At 40.6% G+C, this 22,015-nt stretch overlaps 1 protein-coding gene across 12 annotated transcripts in view; it reads right to left on the minus strand.

The window, feature by feature from the left end:
- TANC1 (tetratricopeptide repeat, ankyrin repeat and coiled-coil containing 1) overlaps nt 1–22,015 on the minus strand; it is a 224,211-nt gene that overhangs the window by 136,769 nt on the left and 65,427 nt on the right. For all 12 annotated transcript variants that reach the window (XM_057505538.1, XM_057505535.1, XM_057505534.1 and 9 more), the window contains one exon: nt 13,360–13,440. In XM_057505538.1, coding sequence (XP_057361521.1) covers nt 13,360–13,420 — 61 coding nt within the window. In that variant the 5' untranslated portion in view covers nt 13,421–13,440. The remainder of the gene's footprint in view (nt 1–13,359; nt 13,441–22,015) is intronic.

Below are 22,015 nucleotides of genomic sequence, written 5' to 3' on the forward strand. Positions count from 1 at the left end.
GACATACAATGGCGAAATGACAGTCTCTTCAACAGGTGGTGCTGGCAAAACTGGACAGCTACATGTAGGAGAATGAAACTGGACCATTGTCTAACCCCATATACAAAAGTAAACTCAAAATGGATCAAAAACCTGAATGTAGGTCATGAAACCATTAAACTCTTGGAAGAAAACATAGGCAAAAACCTCTTACACATAAACATGAGTGACCTCTTCTTGAACATATCTCCCCGGGCAAGGAAAACAACAACAAAAATGAACAAGTGGGACTATATTAAGCTTAAAAGCTTCTGTACAGCAAAAGACACCATCAATAGAACAAAAAGGAACCCTACAGTATGGGAGAATATATTTGAAAATGACACATCCGATAAAGGCTTGACATCCAGAATATATAAAGAGCTCACACGCCTCAACAAACAAAAAACAAATAACCCAATTAAAAAATGGGCAGAGCAACTGAACAGACAGTTCTCCAAAAAAGAAATACAGATGGCCAACAGACACATGAAAAGATGCTCCACATCGCTAATTATCAGAGAAATGCAAATTAAAACTACAATGAGGTATCACCTCACACCAGTAAGGATGGCTGCCATCCAAAAGACAAACAACAACAAATGTTGGTGAGGCTGTGGAGAAAGGGGAACCCTCCTACACTGCTGGTGGGAATGTAAGTTAGTTCAACCATTGTGGAAAGCAGTATGGAGGTACATCAAAATGCTCAAAACAGACTTACCATTTGACCCAGGAATTGCACTCCTAGGAATTTACCCTAAGAATGCAGCAATCAAGTATGAGAAAGACCAATGCACCCCTATGTTTATCGCAGCACTATTTACAATAGCCAAGAATTGGAAGCAACCTAAATATCCATCGATAGATGAATGGATAAAGAAGAGGTGGTACGTATACACAATGGAATACTACTCAGCCGTAAGAAAAGGGCAAATCCAATCATTCGCAGCAACATGGATGGAGCTGGAGGGTATTATGCTCAGTGAAACAAGCCAAGCGGAGAAAGAGAAATACCAAATGATTTCACTCATCTGTGGAATATAAGAACAAAGGAAAAATGGAAGGAACAAAACAGCAGCAGAATCACAGAACTCAAGAATGGACTAACAGGTACCAAAGGGAAAGGGACTGGGGAGGATGGGTGGGTAGGGAGGGATAAGGGGGGGGGAGAAGAAGGGGGTTATTAATATTAGCATGCATGGGGGGGTGGGAGAAAAGGGAGGGCTGTACAACACAGAGAAGGCAAGTAGTGATTCTACAACATTTGCTATGCTGATGGACAGTGACTGTAAAGGGGTTTATAGGGGGCACCTGGTATAGGGGAGAGCCTAGTAAACATAATATTCGTCATGTAAGTGTAGATTAATGATACCAAAAAAAAAAGGCAGTTCCTGTGTGGAGACCTCCAATGAGTCCTACACAAGGGTATAAAGGGCATATAAAAGTGTAGGCAAAGGGTCTGTTTGTGTTTATACAGAGGATCAAAGCCTAATTGGGCTACCCCGAAAATGAACTAAGATATGATATGAAAAAGAACTTCCAACATCAGCACTCTCTGGAAGACTCATGCCAGAAGATGATCATCAAAAAACCCCAACAAAGATCCACGCACTGCTACAGCTGTAGATGCACTCATCCCACCAGCTCCTGGACTTGCCATGGGAATGAAGAAGGAGATATCTAAACTGGCCTGTGCATACAGTAAAACAACAAATTTGACTGGATCTGTACTGTTGGAACTCAAACAAGAATTAGAAGAAGTGCAAATTGTAGCGCTCCAAAATCTTACAACTACGGACTATTTACTGTTAAAAGAACATAAGGGATGTGAACAGTCCCCACCAATGGGTTGTTTTAATTTGTCTGATTTCTCTCAGACTGTTCAAGCTCAGTTGGACAATATCCACCATATCATAGATAAGTTTTCACAAATGCCTAAGGTGCCTAACTGGTTTTCTTGGTTTCACTGGAGATGGCTGGTAATTACAGGTATGCTTTGGTTATGTAACTATACTCCTATTATGTTAATGTGTGTGCGCAATTTAAGTAGTAGCTTAAAACCTATACATGCTGAAGTTACTCTACAAGAAGATATGTCAAAGAAATAATCAATCTTCCCATGTTTTCTTCTGCCTGCTACTTCTATAGCTTTTTTTCTTTCTTCCTAATTACAACCCTTAAATAGAATTCGTGCCTCATATCAAATTTACCAAGTATCATAATTCTTCCAAGTGGTAAAGATACCTCAAGACAAATGCTGGGCATAGAAGCCACAGGGCATAAATATGCAAAGAAGTAAAAAGCTAACCTTTTCAAACAATAAGGCTTCTCTCTCACTTACCAACTTCACATTTCCCTGTATGGCCCCAGAAGATGACTGGTTAGCCAGAGACGGGTAAGATTCCTCAAGGGAGGAACAACCTAAGACAGGCACAGTCGCAGGGGGGCCATCAGGTGAGAAATTGGGGATCAACAGAGGTGAGGCTTAGAACCTCACCCCCCCTGTTCTGAGAGAAATCTTCTGCATACGTGGATGTTTTATTACCCTTGTCTAGCTTGGATTAACACATAGTCTACAGGCACACACCTGATCATCTACATTTGCTCTCTTACAACACTAAACTATGTTTTCTACCTTTATCTTGTATCTACCTACCACTTCAGCATTTTATTAAAAATAATAATAAAGAGAAATGTGGTATCCACATATAAATCAAGTACAAAAATCAAATGAGTATTCATATTTGAACTGTTTATAGTTCATAATGCATGAGCAAAACCAAAAGTTTCTGTGATGACTGCCCTTGTACTGTTCACCATGTAACTTATTCACTATGTAAGAATTTGTTCTCCATGTAAGAGCTTGTTCGTTATGCTTCAGAAGATTGGAGACTGATGAAAATTAGGCTTGGGGTGGATTAATGATTGTGCATTGTGCATTGACTCTCCTATACAGAATTTTATTGTTGTTAACAACCATTTGATCAATAAATATGAGAGATGCCCTCACAACAACAAAAAAAAGTACACACTTTCAATTGTAAAATAAATAAGTAACCAGGATGTAATGTATAGCATAAGGCATATAGTCAAAATATTGTAACAACTTGGCATGGTGATAGCTGGTACCTAGAATTATCATGTATATAAATGTTGAATCACTGTGTTGTACACCTGAAACTAATGTAATGTAATACTGTGTGTCAACTACCCTTCAATAAAAAATAGTTATCTACAAAAAAAAAAAAAAGGTACAGGAAATAGAAATTATTACTCACAGTGACTGAGTCTAGATTAAGAACATGTAAGAATCTCAGAAATAATCCTTCTACAGGTGCAGGGACAAACACTTCCAGAGAAGGGAAAAAAATCAAATATCCCTAGAAAGAGAAATTATAAAGGAAATCTACTGTCAGGGATAGGTTTTCCTTTATATTCACTCAGTGCTAGAGACAGAGGAGCCAGAGACACAGTAGTAACTAAACATCGGGTTGATCCCATTTTTACTTTAGCTATCTGACCTTGGGCAGTTGCCTAAGGCCTCTTTTCCAAATATTCCTCAAAATAGGAAGACACTGAACTCAATTTCTAAGATCTTTCTAGGTCTACCATCTAATTTCATTACTTTATCTTAGCTTGAAAAAGAAGCCCTATACATAATCATCTAAGAATATAAGCCGTGGATAAAGTTTTTACATGTAAGAATTCAGCAATGTATTAAGGAGACTATTAGCTTCTGGAACGATCCCTGCCTGCTACTAGGAACTCAGCAGAAGCCACGTGGCGCATTCAGGTAGAGAAAGCACTTAGCCTTTCTGACTCTGCATGGAAGCAGAATGCTATCAAGCACAGTGAAAGACCTGATTACTCTCGAGTTGGCTTTATGCTTTTATTTTGGTTTCTCTATCAAATAAATTTCTTAAATAGAAACCAATCAGACTAGCAGATCTCTAGCCTCTGGACAAACATGACTTTATTTTTTATTTGAATTTCCATAGATCTTTTTTTTGAAGTTTTTTATTAAAATATCATTGATATACAAACTTATGTTGATTTCAAATACACAACACAGTGGTTCAACATTTACCCATATTATCAAGTCCTCACACCCTCCAGCGTGGTCACTGTCCATCAATGCAGTAAGATGTTACTGAATCATTTACTGTATTTTCTGTGCTGTACTACTGTTCCCGTGACCAACCTGTATTGTGATTGTGATTATTGTGCCCCTTAATCCCCTTCTCCCTCCCCCAACACCACACTCCCCAACTCTGCCTTTGGTAAACACTAGTCGCTTCTCAGTGTCTCTCAGTGTACTGCTATTTTTGTTCCTCCTGACAAACATGACATTTTAATAATGCAAGAGACACCTCTATGCTTGGAACACAGGCAGTTTCACTACTAGTAAATTCACAGTGAAAAGTGCCCCGTGAGTGACTTTATAAGGTAACGCCACTACTACACACCAGGGGCCATACTTGGAAAAGGGAAGACACAGACTGAAGAGCATCTCACATTCACATGCCTCTCAAATGCACAAGAACATAAAAAGACAACCTCCGAAGAAGAAATATAAATGAGCACTAGATATTTAAAGGGGTCTACCAATCTCAAAGACATGCAAACAAAAAAACAACTACATGTTTTACCTATAAAATTGGCAAAGATGATTAAAATCCACAAGTACCCACCACCAGTAAGAGTCACAGAAGCAGGCATGCTCACACATTGCCTACACAGGTGGTGATCAATACAATCCTTCTGGAAAACAATCTGGCAAGAGGTACCAAGCTTCTGAAAAGTTCATTTAACCCTTAATTCCTTGCCTAGAAACATTCTACTAAAATCATCAGAGATTTGCACAAAGATACATATTTTCCAGAGGTTATTTCTTTTAAATGAATGAGAAAAACATGAAAACAATGAAGATGCACTCAAACAAAATCAGGGTATATTGGTACAAAAAGTATCAGGCAAAGACTAATGACATTAAAAAGGGCAGAGCAAAAGACAAGAATAAAGAAAAAAACTCAGGATATTCTTTATCAGTATTTTCTATATTTTCTCTAATGAGTATATCCTATATTGGACATTGATTCAAAGACCCCTATTAATTTTAACTTCAGCTTTTCCCAAACAAAAATTTATGTAAAAGTTGATGGTATCTTAAAATCACAATCAACCAGGCAGTAGTTGTGGCATGACAGTCGCTGACTGCAGACCTGGATTATTGCGTCTGGTGGAATGACTAGCCCATCCAGGTTTCAGTCAACAAACCACTTACGGTCCCCTATGGAAGGAAAAAGAGCCCTGGATTTTATTTGATAGTCTTCCATTAAAATTTCCTTTTGCAATCATGAATGGACAGTATCAAACTTGAGAATGGATGTCTGCAGCTTCGAAGAAAAGTCCCGGAGAAAATAATGAGGGGCTCAAAAAATGCTGCATCATCAATGCTTTTCATGGTGGAGAAGATGATGCAGTATGGAGACAAATGAATCCTGATTACTAGGTGAACAAAATGATTTGGAAGAATCATGTTCTAATAGAAATTAGAAATGCCTTATTTATACTTTCCCTCTATTTTAAGAAAAAGGCTGAAGTATGTAAAAATAATTCTCTAAAGAAAGGAAATTTTCAGTAAGTCTAACAAACTTAATAATGTATTGTCAGTTTGACTGACAGCAGTTCTTTCTTTCACAGTCATAAATAAAATAATGTTTCACAGTCAATGAAATATGGTATTACTTTTATAATCAGAACAATGAAAGTGCTAGGGGCTGAACTGTGTCCCTGGAAAATGTGTGTGTGGGAGCCCTAACCCCGCCCTGGGATGATGTTGGGAGATGGGCCTTTGGGAAATAATTAGGTTTAAACAAGGTCATGAGGGTAGGGCCCCCTCAGGATGGGCTCAGCGCCTTATGAGAACGGGCACCAGCGAGCTTGCTGTCTCTCTTTTGCCATTTCAGGTCACAGGCAGAAGGTAACTGACTACAAGCCAGAAAGAACCTTCACCAGAACCCGACCTGCTGGTGGCCTGATCAGACTTCCCAGCCTCCAGGAGCGTAAGAAAAAAACTTCCATTGTTTAAGCCACAGTGTATGGCATTTTGTTTGGGCAGCATGAAGACAAGAAAATGTACCATCAAAAATCAAGATATTTTTAACACCTGGTACCTAGAAAGTTTTCTACATAAAGTTATGTAGAAAACTTGCTCAAGTTGGGGCAGGGGGAGACAAACAGGCCCTCATGAAAATACAAGGTATTAACATATAAATTGTCCAATTCTGAGAACTGAACTAAAAGTACAATCATCAGGATCGGCATGCAGGGGGCTCTCTTCCATCCTTAACCTGGAGTTTGCATGCAGGTTCTTAGCCTCTGCTACTAGCCAGTTCCATGATCTGTAAAAACTCCAGACAAGTGCCCAAACCAGTCCCATATCAGGGTTGGTATCATTCCGGAGTACTCTGGCACAGTCTCAGAAGAAAACAATGTCGTCATGTACCACATCTAACAGTTTGATGTTCCCAGACTCCCTTAACAATGGGCAACTCTGACACAACTCCAAAAGAGTTCAGAACTAGAACCAGCTGCTCAGGTCGTGTCTTATCTTCATTCCTGTAATAATGGCAGTGGTCCCTGAGAACACAGGACAACAATCGCCGAGTCCACACTGGCATCTTTAATTGCTGATGTGTCATAACTAACCTGCTACCAAAGTGGGGGAGGGAGGTGCAGGGGAAGACTATGGAAACAACAGATGCTGCCCTACTAACGCCAAGATTTCAGTTGTGAATAAATGGTCCTCGTTGTGATGCTCTGCACCAGGGCTAGGGCTACCCAGCTTGTTACCCCTGACGGCCACCCATCAACTGCTGGACAGTTGCAGGGTCAAAGCCTTCAGCCCCTTAAGAGGAGTGAGTTTAGATTGCCCCTCACCAGAAAAAAAAAAAGTCAATCCAGGTCAAAATCTTTGGTAGCCTGCTTCCCTCTCAGGAATTACATTTGCTAGTAGATGAAACAAAATCAAGTTTTTTACATTTCTGTAGAATAGAAATAAAAAACCTTGGAGTGCCCCTTCTAGGAAATGTGAATAGGTCACATGAAAATTCAGATATGGAGTTTTTTATGAGAATTAAGAAGCTACACGTGGCAAAGCTCTTTGAAAATTAGTCTATAGACTTTTTGAGACAAGTTATGAAATTAGATTTGACCCCAAAATATGGACTCTGAGCATTTATACACGTACACACAAAAAGGAAGCCAAGTAAGTAAGTGTTGTTGTGTGAGAATTTGCCACGTATTTTATGATGACTCAGATAGGCTGTGACTTGCTGGAGGTCTTAGTGGCCATAAGAAGTGGAAGATGCACGATGTGTCTTGAATTCACCTTCTTCTCTGACCAGAGCTTTCTCTAATTACAGCCCTCACAGGAAACAGGCTGTTCGGGATGGATCAGCTTGGTTCATCACCCGCAGGCGCCTGCCTCTAACTTCCTTCTCTAACGCTTTCATCCTTTATACGTCCCCAAAACATATGGGAAAGCTACAAAGAGGATGGGGGATGGAGCCTTCCACATAAAAAAGGCCTTCATTAATTAAGGATGTGTTGAAATGAAACATCTCAGAAACTTCATAATAAACTGCACTTAGAAATCCACTCTTGAAGCTGCTTGCTCACTCCTGAAATTTCTTTAAGCAAGGCAAAAGCCTTTTTTTTTAATACTTTAACGGTTCAACTCCACAAAGAAAAAGGATAAAATGCAAGTATTTGATATAAGCTAAGGGTTAAAAAAAAAAACCATTTTCAATATATATACCACCATACAACAGACAACTCAGAGCTTTCCCAGTTTTGTCACAGAGAAAGGGGAAATATGGCAGAAGAAATTTTAGTTATCTGAGGTCGATGGCAGAATCTGTATTTGAAGATGAGAAGTCATGGAAAGAAGCTTCCAGAACATCACTCCTTTAACCTGAGATCAGTCCCACTTTCTCTTCAACAGGGATTGATCATGCAGTTTTACAATGATTCTGTTTGGTCTTCAAGGTACCACAAAAGCTTTCTCAAGAAAGCAAAGTTCTACTGAGTATCTAGCAGAAGCCAGATGTTAAGCAAGACATTTTTGCAAAAAGGTTCTCTTATTTAACATCGCTTAAGGGAGCTCAGTAAGGTTAAGAAATTTGTCCACATTCAAGCAAACAGGGAGGTGATCGAGCTGGAATCTGAATCTGTATCTTCCAATTTCAAAGCCTGTGCTTTTTCTAGGCTTTGTGGCCCGTATCAGGAACAACAAAGAAAAACTGGTAAAGGAACGATCCAGTGGGAACAGCATTCCTGCTCTACTAAAAACCAGCCTGGTCCCCCCTTCTATGTTTAAATCACATCCTAATAATATTTTGCAGAATTTGTTTAAATGCCTTGGTAAAGAGAAATACAAAACCTTTAGAGTCAATTATTTCTGCTTGTTTTATTTGGGAAACATTTTTGGAGTCAGTTCACAACAAGATACCAAATACCCATAAGCTCAGCAAGACAGTCAGTGCACAAAATTCCTAAATAATAGTCCACAACCACAGAAAATGGGCAATGCAGCACAGAATAATCAAAAACAGCTTCATATTTTCCAGATAAAACAAAGCGTCGTTTGTATTGGGGCATTTTTAGAAGGTACCACTGAAAACGAGACTGCAGCCTGGAATGGCTTAAAATGCCACATTTAACAATCACATCAATGGCTTTAAAACTTTGGAGGCAAACAGCTTCCTTTTACTACAAATTCAAAGCGGAGAATGAGATGCAAAGCTAACAGATTAATTCAGTACACACTCAAGCTTAGAGACTAGGCAATAGCTTAATTAACACCACTGTAAGTGTAGTTAGCCAACCCGCTGGGTTTTAAAGAAGAGAAGATGAAGGTTAAATGTTTTTTCTTTTTTTAAATAAACTGCTTCAAACTAAGCCCCCCTGCTGAAAAAAGAACACAAATAATTAAAATGAAAGGAAGAGACTAATAAACAATTATTTTGGCATATGAAGCAACCCTTCCTTAATCAGTCTATATTTTAATTGGGGCAGTACTGCAATTACAAATAAGTTCATGAAATTTTGCTCCCCTGCCTCAATTTGGAGCTCCTTCCACACCAAAACAGAGTTGGCCAGGGCAAAAGACGATGGTTGCAAGATTGGCTGAGGACAGGAGAAGGGATGCACAGGGAGGGAGAGGGATCAGCCCCCTCTAGGAGAGCGACAGGCCTTGCCCCGTCTCATGCTTACAGAATGATGCCACTATCTCCAAGGTTAAAAGGAGATCAAAACCACTATCAACTGTGAGCTTTGATTATGTCACAGATGTCAGATAAAATCATTTCATGTCTTGGAGATTAGTAAAAGGAAAAGGGTCAAACACCCAGCCATTTACTCACTATGTGGAAGCAGTGGCTATTCCAATGAGCTGTACTAGGTATCTGTGCCCGGCTAAGCTTCTGGAGTGGACGGGACCTGCTCGATGTCTCTGACAGAAGAGTCCTCTATAAGGTGAGCTTTGGTCGGGGGTGAAGTCCACCCTGGCCTGTAGAAGCTAATAAGTCAAAATACACTTGCCCAACCTCTCCTATAGCTAGAACCCAGGCAGGAACCAGACTCAGTCAGTCAGATGCACCTGCCCCAGACTTTCAATTTTTCCTTGGATATTCTTGAGCATTTTCTCTTCCAATGAATTTTTTTTAAATCATTGGTTATTTTGTGTTTAAAAAAACTGATGAGATTTTTTTTGGCAGTTAAAATATTGTGTATGATACTGTAATAGTAGATACATATCATTACACATTTGTCCAAACCCAGAGAATATACAATTCCAAGAGTGAAACAATGTGAACTATATAGACTTTGGGAGGTTATGATGTGTCAGTGTGGGTTCAACAAGTGACCCAGTCTGGTGGGGGTCATTGATAATAGGGGAGGCTATGCATGAGTGGAGGCAGAGAATAGATAGAAAAGCTCTATACCTTCCCCTCGACTTTGCTGTGAACCTAAAAATCCTCTTAAAAAAAAGTCTTTAAAAAGAAAATAGCTGAATTTCATCAGGGATTGAATGGAATGTATATAATTTTGTAAGAGCTAGTCAGTTTAAAATAATGAATCTACCTATTCAGGAATATGGTATTTCTTTCCATTTTTCAGGTCTTCCTTTAAGTTCTTCAGTAAAGCTTTATTATTCTCTTCATGTAAGGCAGTACATTTCTTCCTAGTTTGACATTTAAAGTTTTTGTTTCTATTATAGAACAGGACTTTTTATTTTTTTTCTAAACACTGTGGTTGTACAGAAAAGATATTCATTTCCTATATTGCTCTTTCCTATATCCACTCTAAAGTCTTATTAGGTCCAGATTTTGATTCAGAATACTCAGTCTTAGAGGACAGTATTTCATTTTTAAATTAAGTAGGTTTAATAATAACAACATAAAAGATTTTTGATAGTAAAGGTCACTTAAAGAGACACAGGTCTCTTCTCTCTAGAGAGCTTCAAAATAAAGAAAGGTAACACCACATTTGCTTATTTTAGATCAAGGTCCTAACAAGAGCAGGGAGAAAAAAAAAATAGATGCCCTTGTGTGTTCCTCCCCACATTATGGTTTAATATTGATTTTTGCTCCCATAGGCCTAACCCAAGTTTGAGAGAAATTCAGTGCTCATTTGCACTGATGGAATAATGGTGACAACATAAATGTGCTTTCTCAAAAGACACTTTCAACTTTTTAATGTTGCATTTCCAAACATGATTCTACAGCCTCTAGAAAACACTTTTTGCTCAGCTATAAGCATTTCCTAAGTAAAAAAAATCATAATCATAAAAAAAGAATTTTGCTCTCCTTAGAGTTCACTCAATGGCTTTCTATAGTTTAATACTCAGTATACTTATTTCAAATTCCCTATATACACATACTTATATTTCAATATCTGCTGGAATTTTATCAATAGTTTAACATAGATACGTGACATTTTCTTTTAGTGATAAAAGCTGAGGGTTTAACAACTTCACAGTACTTCTGAAGGATATTTTTTCTTTTGAAGAACACTAAATTTACCTCTGATTATATTTTCTAAACTCTCAAAATGGGTTCAATATAGAAGCATAGTTCGAGACTAAAAAATAATCCATAAAGTATATGAAAAGTTGAGCTTAATATTTTAGACAGAAATATTTCCTACATTTCTATGATTGTGAGCTCAAGTATATAGAAGTGAATTTCCCTTTATCTCTGCAACAAACATTGCTTTTAATTGCAAACAGTAGAGCAAAATTTTTCCATATTGAAGGCGATATTATTACCCCATTTCAAAGCAGTCTCAGTAGATTAGCCAGCTTTAATTTACAGACTCAGCTATGATTTATGTATATAATGAGAGTTGGCACAGTGCTCAACATATGAATGATCAAATTCTAAGTATTTTCCCCAGTCACAGTGTGACATAATGTCATCAAGATTTAAAATACCATCTGCTTTGTTCCCCAACTAACACAACCAGGTTCTAGTTGGGCGTGAAAAGGCACATATCATAACGGATGTTTTACGAGAAATGTTCCTATTGCTTTTTTAAGTTGGTGTGCATTAGTGAAAAGCCGTTGGGTGGGAATTGTTGTGAAGAAGTGATTCTGAAAAAAACAGTAGTTGCTCTTAAAGACCAAAGGGGGAAATAACCCCCAAATCACACATTCTTAAACTGGAAAAGTTTCAAACGCAAAACTATGCTGTCTGGCCTGACTGAAAGCAGGAGGCCGAAAATTATTAACATGCTATTCCTTTCAAGGAGTCTGGCACTGGTCGGAGGCTGGTAGGTCTGCTGGGAAGAACGGCAACTAAGCGGGGAGTGCTGGCCTGGAGACCCTGGCCAGGGGTTGGCAGCTCCAACTGACAGACAACTTCGGATCTAACTTTATAGTGAAAACTACAAAGGCATCTAAGCAAGTAACAAAGTTCCTAGGATGAATGTCAGATGAGCCAAAATTGAAAAAAAAACAAAACTTTTTGTAAAGAAACAGCTTTCAGAGAAATAAGAGAAGAAATGTTTTGGCCTTGACCCAGCAGCGGGTGAATGTCCCCCTGCATAGAAATTATGTGAACTGAAAATTCCCCACATAAACAATGCTAATTAATTATTCAAAGCTAGGAGTTGATTTCTTAAGATTAAGACCTAACTGTGGTCTCCTGTTTCTATCATTAAAACTGGCTGCTTCTTTTCTTTATATCTGCTCATCCAGGCATTAATGAGAAGCTTCTAATGAAATCTTAACAGCAACTTTACAATAAAGACTCTACGTTTAAGGTAAGCTTGCCATTTTGCAGACTTGATTTCAGAAATAGTAAATAATAAATAGAAAGTTTGTCTAGCTTCCAGATAACCAAAAAGTCTGTAAGTCCATATATTCTCTTACACAAGTACAGAAACAGATGATAATACCATTATGAAGTATTACAAGATCTTCTGAATTAGAGTTAACTATAACTCACTGATGTTTCAGTAATGAGTGTCCTTATTTATATTTTAATAGAAATTAAAACTGAAATGTTATTCAATACACATGACTCAAGAATACTAGCCCTTCCCCTACTCTGGATTAACAGGAGTCTACAAAGTGAAATGACACTTTTCAGGGAAATCCATGCTATCGAATTATTATGCGATACAGGTAGACAATATATAGTTTTTCTAGCAGGAGAAACTGACCACTGAGTAGTCACCAAAGTAACTTTCGAGGAGTTTATCCCATGGAATGCAATGCAGCCACAGTGACCACAAGTGCACCAGGACTCTACAAAGAGGAATGAAATCCAAGCCAAGAAAAGTAGCTCTCATCATAATGAAAACTAGCAGTCTGGCACTGAGTGAGGCTACACCTGTTAGGAGGAAAATCTGATACTCCAAAGATGAGGACCAGGGGGCCAGCAGTTGGTCAAACATATAAAATGCAACTGCACGTAGCAAAAGGGAAAGGGCTTTCTAGCAACCAAATTCCTGGACACACCTGCTATCCCTCAATGTCTGTGACTCTGCCTGACTCTGGATCTGAATGACCTGTCAAAATTATGATCTTGACAAGTCTTCCGGGGAAGGATTTAGTTCATAACCCAAACTCAATTTTCAAAGTCACGTCCCATAAGAAAGCTCAGAAGTATATTTGGTTTCTCATAGCCTCTACTATAATATGTGCTCTAACCCATATTGCTTCTCTGACCCATTTCCAACCCAATGACACCCGGCTGGCCTGGAGTGAGTGGGGTCTTGCTGCTCCATGCCCACCATGCCTGTCAACTCAACTCATTCTTGTACACATACCTGTTTCCTTCTTGCTTCCCTTTCCGCCCTCTCGGCTCTTCTTCAGCACGGCCTTTAACATCTTCAGCTCTTTTTTTGCTTCTAAAGAGAATGGGAGAGGAGGGAGGAGAAATTAAGGGTTATAAATTAGAACATAATATGCACATTGACACAAAAGATAACTGCTTTCAAACCAGATTGCTTAGGATAATACAAGCTCACATAATACAAACTCACAAGTACTGAGTTTTACGTTAATTTTCTTTGAATAAACTAAGAAGAGGAACTAAATGCTAAAGACACAAGGAGCGTTTTATAACTTTTAAAGAAGTCATCAGTTCATTGTCTTGTTTTAAAAGTGCAAAAAAAAAAAAGAAGCTGTAACAGTGCATTCTCAGCATTCCACATCTAATTACGGTTATGCGGCTAAATCTGGGCACGCTGCTGTATGATGTCTGGCATAGGAATGCGGGTCTCCCTGTCCCAGTTCATCAAAAGAAAACATGAAAACAGAAAATCAAAAGATAATAGTTAAGAAGGAAGTTTCATGGTTAAAGGCATGTTTTACAGGTTCTACTGATTACATAACACAAGGAAAACATTTTGGAAGACGATCAGACTGAAACATACCTTACAAGTATCTGCAAAATAAATACAGTGAGAACACATTTACACCCTGGTGTCGAGTGACCCAATCAAACCAACACACACTACAATGGATTTTTATTACACATAGTTATGAATTTGTTTGCAGGGAGGGGAAGAAGAATAGAATAGGCCTGTGGCATTACAAGCTGAATCCTTTAAATAAGCTGTATTTTTAAGCAGGGTTGTACTTAGCATATAAAAACAACACAATGGCTCGGGCCTAAGATGAAACATGAAACCATCCTTATAGCCAGAGAAGACAAAAGGACCATTATTTCATCCATCAGTCAGTCTCCTTTTGCTCTGCCTTCCCTCCAGTAACTCAGACGGGATGGCTGGGCGACTCCAAACTGGAGGGAATCTGAGTGGGCCGCGTTTACCCATCACACCCTCGTTGACGCACTAAGGAGAGGAAGGTAGAAGGCAAGCAGGCTGCTCCTGAAAGGAGGGAGAGGCGGAGAGGGCGGGAGAAACTCCTCTGCAGAAGAGGCCCCCCCACCTGCCTCATTAGCTGGAAAGCTTCCCTTCTGTATGACACCCCACAACTGCCCCACCCAGGAAGCAGAGGCTCGGCGGGGACCACTGAGAGGGATGAAGAGTCCCAAATGCTGCCATTCCCAGAAGCATAAGCACACTGGATGTCCCTTCTTATCATTTGATCCAGGCCTCTATTTATTTTTCCAAGGCCTCTGTGTTCTTGATGAAGAAACAGAGGTCCTGGGAGGCTGACTTGTCCAGGGGTCACACAGCTAATTAACAGCAGGGCCAGAACCCGAGTCTGCAGACCCTCAGCAAGGGTCCTCCTCCCCCCACTGCGCCTGGCCTTTCCCCTTGGGGCAAGGGAAGCCTTGGGCAGCAGCAATCAAACCAACCAACCCACTAAAAACTCCACAGCAGAACAAATCCGAGAGATACTAAAGAGATACAGCTTAGGCAGAATGTGGAGCAAGCTACAGTGACGTTTATGAGGGTTCAAACATCTTACAGACAAGTCTTCACACGTAAAAAGGACATGGCTGAGGGCCTAATTCTTTTTTAAAGTGCTCCTTGAATGAACCCTGTTGAAAATACTCTGGTTTCTCCTGAAGGGCAAGCATGGAATCTGGAAGAAGGCCATAGTGTGCCTCCGCAGGAGAACTGTGGAAACACACATTTCTGGTCAGGCTTAAAAGAAACAATGCAAAGTGCTGTGCTGTAAAAAAAGTGGTAGACAAAAGTAAATGATAAATAACTAGGTGCCTGGTGAGCATAAACATTTCCTTTTCCAAATAAGTCAATTGGCCTTCAGGGTTTGTCATTTAGCAGAGAATCCATGCCTTAGAAGTAAGACAAAGAAAAATATTAACAGGGACATACCAGCAGAGTGTGGCCATGGTCCCTCAGTGAACCCTGCAGGGGCCCCGTTTCCCTGGACCCCTGCCCAGCTCGGGCCCCACTGTGGCAGAGAAGCTGCCCCTGATTTACCGCACCGGTCATCCCCGGTCCACAGCAGACCCACACAGCGCCACTCGGAACACACATCCCCCAGCGCAAGGTCTGCGAAACACTGACCTGGGGGTCTCCACCCAGACACTCTGTGTGCCATTTTGGGGAGCTCAGCTGGTTTCAGGGCGATCACATTTCCACATCAGTGGTCTCCAGTGAAGTGAGAGAGGCTATCAGATATCTCCTGGAATTTTATTTTTCCCAGTTCCTGCTTTCCTCCCTAACTAGCAAGTCAAAGAAAGAGCTTACATTTATTATTCAAATTGTGACCTGGAGAAACTTCAACTTACTATATACTTGTGTGAAGTCATTTTAGCTGTCATTCCTTTAAAAATTATATACTTTTGAGGAAAGAGAAAAGACCAGCCTCTAGGTTACAACTGAAAGTATCTAATGGGAGAGAACTTCCTATAATGTTCATTTAAAAAAAAATAAAATGTGAGTATATGACGTTAGCCTTAGAAGACCAATGACCGGATGTCACCTAAACGTCCTTATTTTTCTATCATTCAACATCTAAGTTTCACAATGCCATAGATTCTTCCTTTTAAAACACTCAGAATTTAAATTAACTATCAAACTTATTTTCACTTCTTGGACTTCTCCTTTAATACATAAAATATTTGGGGAGAGGCACAATATCCCCATGTTATGTGCTAGAATTCTGTACAGTGATTACAATGGTATATAAAGTCTAAGAAAAATCACCCTAAATAAAACAGCGAGACAATTTTAAAACAAGACAAAATCTATTTCAACGTGCAATCCCAATGGCAGTCTCAGAACTGTGATCATCTTGTCAGAAATCATAGAATAACATGAGCATTAAGATGTTCCTCTGTGGAGTGCCATACTGCCTGTTTAAACAATTTCAAGTCGAATCTGTGAGCTGAGGGCAAGGACTGTGTTTATTCCTTAACAGATAGAAACAGAAGCTAGAACACAGCCTTCGCACCCACTCTGTTCTCAGTATTTGTTGACAGATTTAACTAGGCTGCAATGAACACAGATGAGCGATTTATCGGGCAATTAACCAACATTTACAGCAGCTTATAAGTTACAAAGAACATTTTTATACATTCTCATTTGCAAGGAATGTAAGAAAACTCAGTTAAATCCGTATGACACCTGGCAATGAGATAGAAGGGAGGAAAATGCTGCATTTTGTAATATCCTTGCATGTCCACACCTGAATTATCCTTCAAAGCTCAAGATCATATTAAAATCTTATTACCCAGGTATCTTGCATACCTAAACTCACATGCTTCCCACACACTCCATTCCAAGGTGCTTCTCCCATCATCCATATGACCTCAAAGCAAAGGTGTTTCTGACAGTGCCTCTTATTTCATCAAACTAAAGCAAGCAAGCCAGAGTAGCAATATTTACAAGTGAAACACTGAAAACGAAGGTAAACATCAATAAGAAAAAACATTTCTTATTTCAGAGGAGGAAGAGACATGAAACATCCTCGACTTTAGTGGCTTGAAAAAAATGTTTCAGCCTAGTGATGTTCGAATCTCCTACAGAATAGCCATGTCTTCTGTATGACTAACTTTAGAGTTGCTGTTTGCATTAGCAACCTTTAGTGTTTATCAAAAGAAAGGAAATGGGTGGTGGCATTGGGGGGGGCAGGGTATGAAGTTCCCTACAAGATAAATAGTACCGAATAGAGCAAATACAAGGAAACAAAGCACAGTAGAGGCCACAGAAGGAAACAAAGAGATCTGCTGCAGGGGGCACTGGCTGTTGGCTGGAAATTCATGGAAACCAGGATTATAGAAGCTTCCTGAAAGCAAGTGCCATATCTGAACATTCTTTTAGAGATCCCACGAGGCTGGGAAAACCCAGCCCTTGATGAATACTTGAAATTCCAGGAGGTTTCTCTCACATTCCCCCTACCACACACCGTAGCAGAAAAAGCCTAGGAATCAAAGACCTGGCCCCAGAACTGGCCCTAGCATTGTGAATGGCAGCAAGTCACTGACCTTCTCAAGGACTCAGATGCTTCACCCACAAAAGCTGGGGAGAAGAGAGTGGGTTATTGATCAAGCAACCAGAAAGCAATTGTGATCATTTTTTGCTTAGCTGGCATCACTGGTAAATCTGGCACTGTTCGGCTGTAATTTATTCCCTAAGACACATAGCTCCACCATTTGGTCTTTTTTCAAAGCCATTCGACAGTTTGTACCTCTAATTCTACTGTTCTTTTCTCTGTACATAAGTCAGTCTTAAGCAAAAAGACTTCAGATTTGAGTTTGAGTCATTAAACGCAAATTTACAGTCACAAGTAATGTGAATTTAAGAGTTCTGGGCATGAAGAACTCAAATATTTAAGTTCTGATGCACAAAATTAAGTGGAAACTCCCTATTAGGCTGAAATCACTTTCAACCCACACTTAGAATATCTGCAGGAAGATACACAAGTTGTTTTGGGAAAAGTTTCTAAAAAAATCTGACTTCCTTAAGCTGGTATTTCAAGTGGCTAGAAAATACCGTACACACGGTTGTTTAAAATAGTTCTCATTTTGTTAACTACTTAGCAAAAAGGAAATTTCACTTTTGGAGGAAAATACGAAGAAGCTATTTCCTTCTGGCTACAAGAGCCACGTCTGTCCACTGCTCAGGGATTTGTCCAGCCCACCTTCTGACACTCCTCCCTTCCTCCATTAAAGGCCTTCCCAGGCCGTGGCCGTCGAAAGGTATCTTTCATTTCCACATTCCCACTGTGTCCTCATACAGGGTTATCAATCAAAATCATGGTGAAAAAATGTTAAACTCTACAAATCCTTTTATGGAAGGGAAATTAAAATCAGTGACAATTCTCTTCCACAAGGGGTTTGGACTAATAATGTAAGAATTCTTCTAATACCAAGTACTAATTTACTAGTTTATGGACAAAATCATCTGGCTTATACATGAAGAATGGCACATGTCCATAGTTCAGAAGCACCAGTTGCAGGAAGGTTTTGTTGTAGACAAATATGCATACAGAAGGGCGAAGTACAATGACAGAAATGCCAAAACCTGATATTGATACGTTCTCCTCAATCCAGGACTGGGACAGGGAAATAACCAAGGGCAGCATTCCTGGCAATAATCATGACATCTCCCAAGCCAATGACCATTGGGCAAGATTGAGCACCAGTCTTGCCAAAAGTCCCTGCTCACCTGGAAGCGATCTGCACCTGCATTCTCCAGCCAAGCACCTACCTCCCTACCCTAACAGCAAGACACCCCAAACCAGAAGGCATAATAACTACAGCATTACCACCATCACCCAGATATCGATAGGTAAGTAGATCTATTACGGAAAGCAAAGGCATTTCACAAGCCCGCTTTAAAATCCACCTCAAAAGTTCCTCCCCTTAGAAGCCTTCGTTGCCTGATTTTAATTGCTTAGCCTCCTGCTTCCTCCACTAGGCTGTGAGTCTCTGGACGATCAAACCCTGCCCCACACCCCATCCTGCCCCAGTATTTGTTGTCTCACTTCAATATCAATGGATACGTCAGGTAGAAAAATAATTCTAATCCTCAAAAGGGAATGGTTGTATCTCAAAACAGATTGCTATCCTTTAGTAAGTTGAAATAAATATAATCATCTCATCCAAAACACAAGGCCCTGAACATCAGAGGAACTTGTACTGACTCTGAGGGCTCGCAAGTGGCAGAGAGAGGATGACAACTCCATCTTCCAATCAAGGAATGAACACTGGGCTAGCATTTGCATGTTTTTCATTTTACACACATTCCTAAGTATCTACTCCATGCCAAGCAAAGAGGGACACAAAGTATAACATGACAGAGGAGGAACACAACAATGGCAACAAACATTATAGGAATGTCAACAAACACTGTAGCAGGAAGTGACAAGTTTATGCTTCCATTTTCTCTATAAAGTAATAATAAGGTGGGAGAGGAGCAGTGAAGGTTAAGAATAGCCCTTGCAGAGGCAAGGGAGGTAAGCACAAGATTAAAAGGACAGCTGAACATCTCTGGTTGCCCAACCCAGACTGCAACCAAGCCATGGCAAAAATGGTCCGACTGTGCAGTTTCCTCCTGTGATGCTCAGCCCCACGAAAGAACATCCAGGGAAGGAGTGGACCGATCCACAACTGGGTGTCTGCAGCACAGGGGACTGGTAAGGGTGCTCGTATCGGAGTGCTCATGGCGCTGTGCCACAGCATTAACGATGGAAAGCCGGAGAAGACAGGGATGGTGTATCAGAGATGAAAGAGCAAACAGTCAGACTCAGTGAATGAGGAAGTTGAAAAAGAGTCCTTTTCAATGAACTTGGATGTGGAACAATCTCAGGCAATGATAAACCCCACACGATGGCCAACAGTACGCTTTGGTAAAGCAGAATGTCCTCGAGTGAGGGCTGTTGGAAGCAAAGAAAGCAAGGGACTTGATTCCTGGTCTGGGAAAGGGTGATGCAGATCTCACTGCAGTGACAGGGACAGGATGTGGGGTATTACCACCACCCAAAAGCTAGTGTTTACTCTGTCAGGTAAGCGGAAGGGCTTACATACACATATTATCTCATTTTATCCTTAAAAAAAGAAATCCCCTGTGAGATTTATAAAAAGGAATCAGTAAACTATAAGGAAGCATAGATTGAGAGAGATTAACAACTTTCCCAAGGTTACACGATTAGTAAAGGTAGACCTGGAACTTGAACCCAGCTCTCGCTTGGAAGCTCGGGCACTGCCTCCGAAGTCCTCTATGAACTCAGGGGGAGGGGGCGACAGAGAGGAGAGCACAGAATACCAGCCATGCAGACACAGTAGCTTGTGCATGTGGGTGGAAGCGTAGTTATTACGGATCCAGCCAAGCGGAGCTGGGAGAAAGACAACATCAACCCTGGACCGAGGGGCCATGACACCAAAAGCTCATGGGGAACCACCCAGGGCTTGAATATGAACGACAGTCTTTGACTGTGGTCCCAGCCTCACGCAGCTCATGGTCACAGGGTGCTCCCCCATCCTCGTTACAGCCTTAGCATCAGAACTTCACTCGGAGTACATGCTCTTCTCTTTTCCCTTCTCCTTCCTACAGCAGAGCTAAGAACCCCAACTTGGACTGACCACCTTCTTGATGTGGGACAACTACAACTCCCTGAATAAAAGGAGGTGGCATTATGTAAATAAAATTACTCTGGGCCAGTTATTTGGCTTTCCACAGGCTCACCTGTCTAAAGGGAACACTGTTCCCTTTCCTGCTTGACTGGACAAGTTCAGGTCTCATCTATAATTGGGGGGAGACACTTTAATTCTTGTTCATAAGTCCACTGTAATCACAGTAGCTGATAACCCATCACAACAGATGGAAAAAGCACCCTGTGGAGGACTCTACGACAAAGGTGATAAGCCTTTAGGATGAAAGCAGAAGAGACCTGAAGACACCTCAGGAAGTCCATTTTCCAAACAGTGTTAAAGGCAATCAATCGATGCCAGCTGAACAAAGTCTAGTATTATACATCAAAAGAAATTAAAATTTTTAAATTGCACTGCATCTGGCCTCAAAGTGAAAAGGGTCAGACAACTTCAAAGATGCCCTGTGAAAGGCAGCTATTCATTACACAAAGATCTCTTGCTTATGTAGCTGACAGATGCATCTTTCATTTAAAGCCCCAGAATATAAGACATCAAAATTCCTTCTCCACTCGGTCAGTGACTTGCCCTGATGCTCTGAACAAGGCTATAACCTCCGCAGGCTTTCATTTCATTAGAAGGGGTGTCCTCAATACACATGTAATTTTTAACTCCCCCAGGTGGTTCCAATGTGCAGCCAGCAACACCTGTTTCACACTAACTGTATTCCAGGCTCTGCTCTAAACACTTAGCATTCATATATCGTCATTATCTCCTCACAGCCACCCTCTGCAGAAGGTGCTATTAATACCTCCAGTCTACAATGGCACAGAGAGGCTAGTGCCTTGCCCCAAGGCACAAGGCTCATGGGGGCAGAGCAGGGGTCCCCATCTAGGCAATCTGGCTCCAGAGTCTGACCACGCAGTGCCTATTGTATGCCTTTTTTAGATAAAGAGAGAAACTAGCTCCCAGGGGCCTGGTGCAGTGGTCAGACAAAACTACCAAAGAGGGGGGAAAAATCATCTTTGCTCCCACACACACTTCCACCTCCATCCCAGAGCAGAATCCATACCTCAAATCTATGTGGAAAAAGAGAATCAACCTCTCTTGAGAGACACCTTCTGTCCGCTCCGTCAAGGTCTACAGAAGTCCAACTCATCAGGGTTATTTCAAACTAGTGTTGTATGTGTGACCTGGAGGTGTCATTCAACAAAATACATGCAAAAAAGGGCAAGCTCTTTTGATTCAGGAGCACAGAGGGACAGGATGCTGGGAGCTGGGCCATACTATCAAGGGGGAAGGTTATTTGGGACATAGACCTCTGGGTGAATGGGCAACACTTCCCTTATTCCTCTCACCCAGAAGTTAGGAACTATGTCATTCAAGAGGAGCTCCAAAAACCACCCATTTTCCACTGAATGGGTTACATGCTGCTTGTTAAAGGGTGATAG

The sequence above is a fragment of the Manis pentadactyla genome, chromosome 8 (assembly GCF_030020395.1).
Source record: "Manis pentadactyla isolate mManPen7 chromosome 8, mManPen7.hap1, whole genome shotgun sequence".
Taxonomy (NCBI): Eukaryota; Metazoa; Chordata; class Mammalia; order Pholidota; family Manidae; genus Manis; species Manis pentadactyla.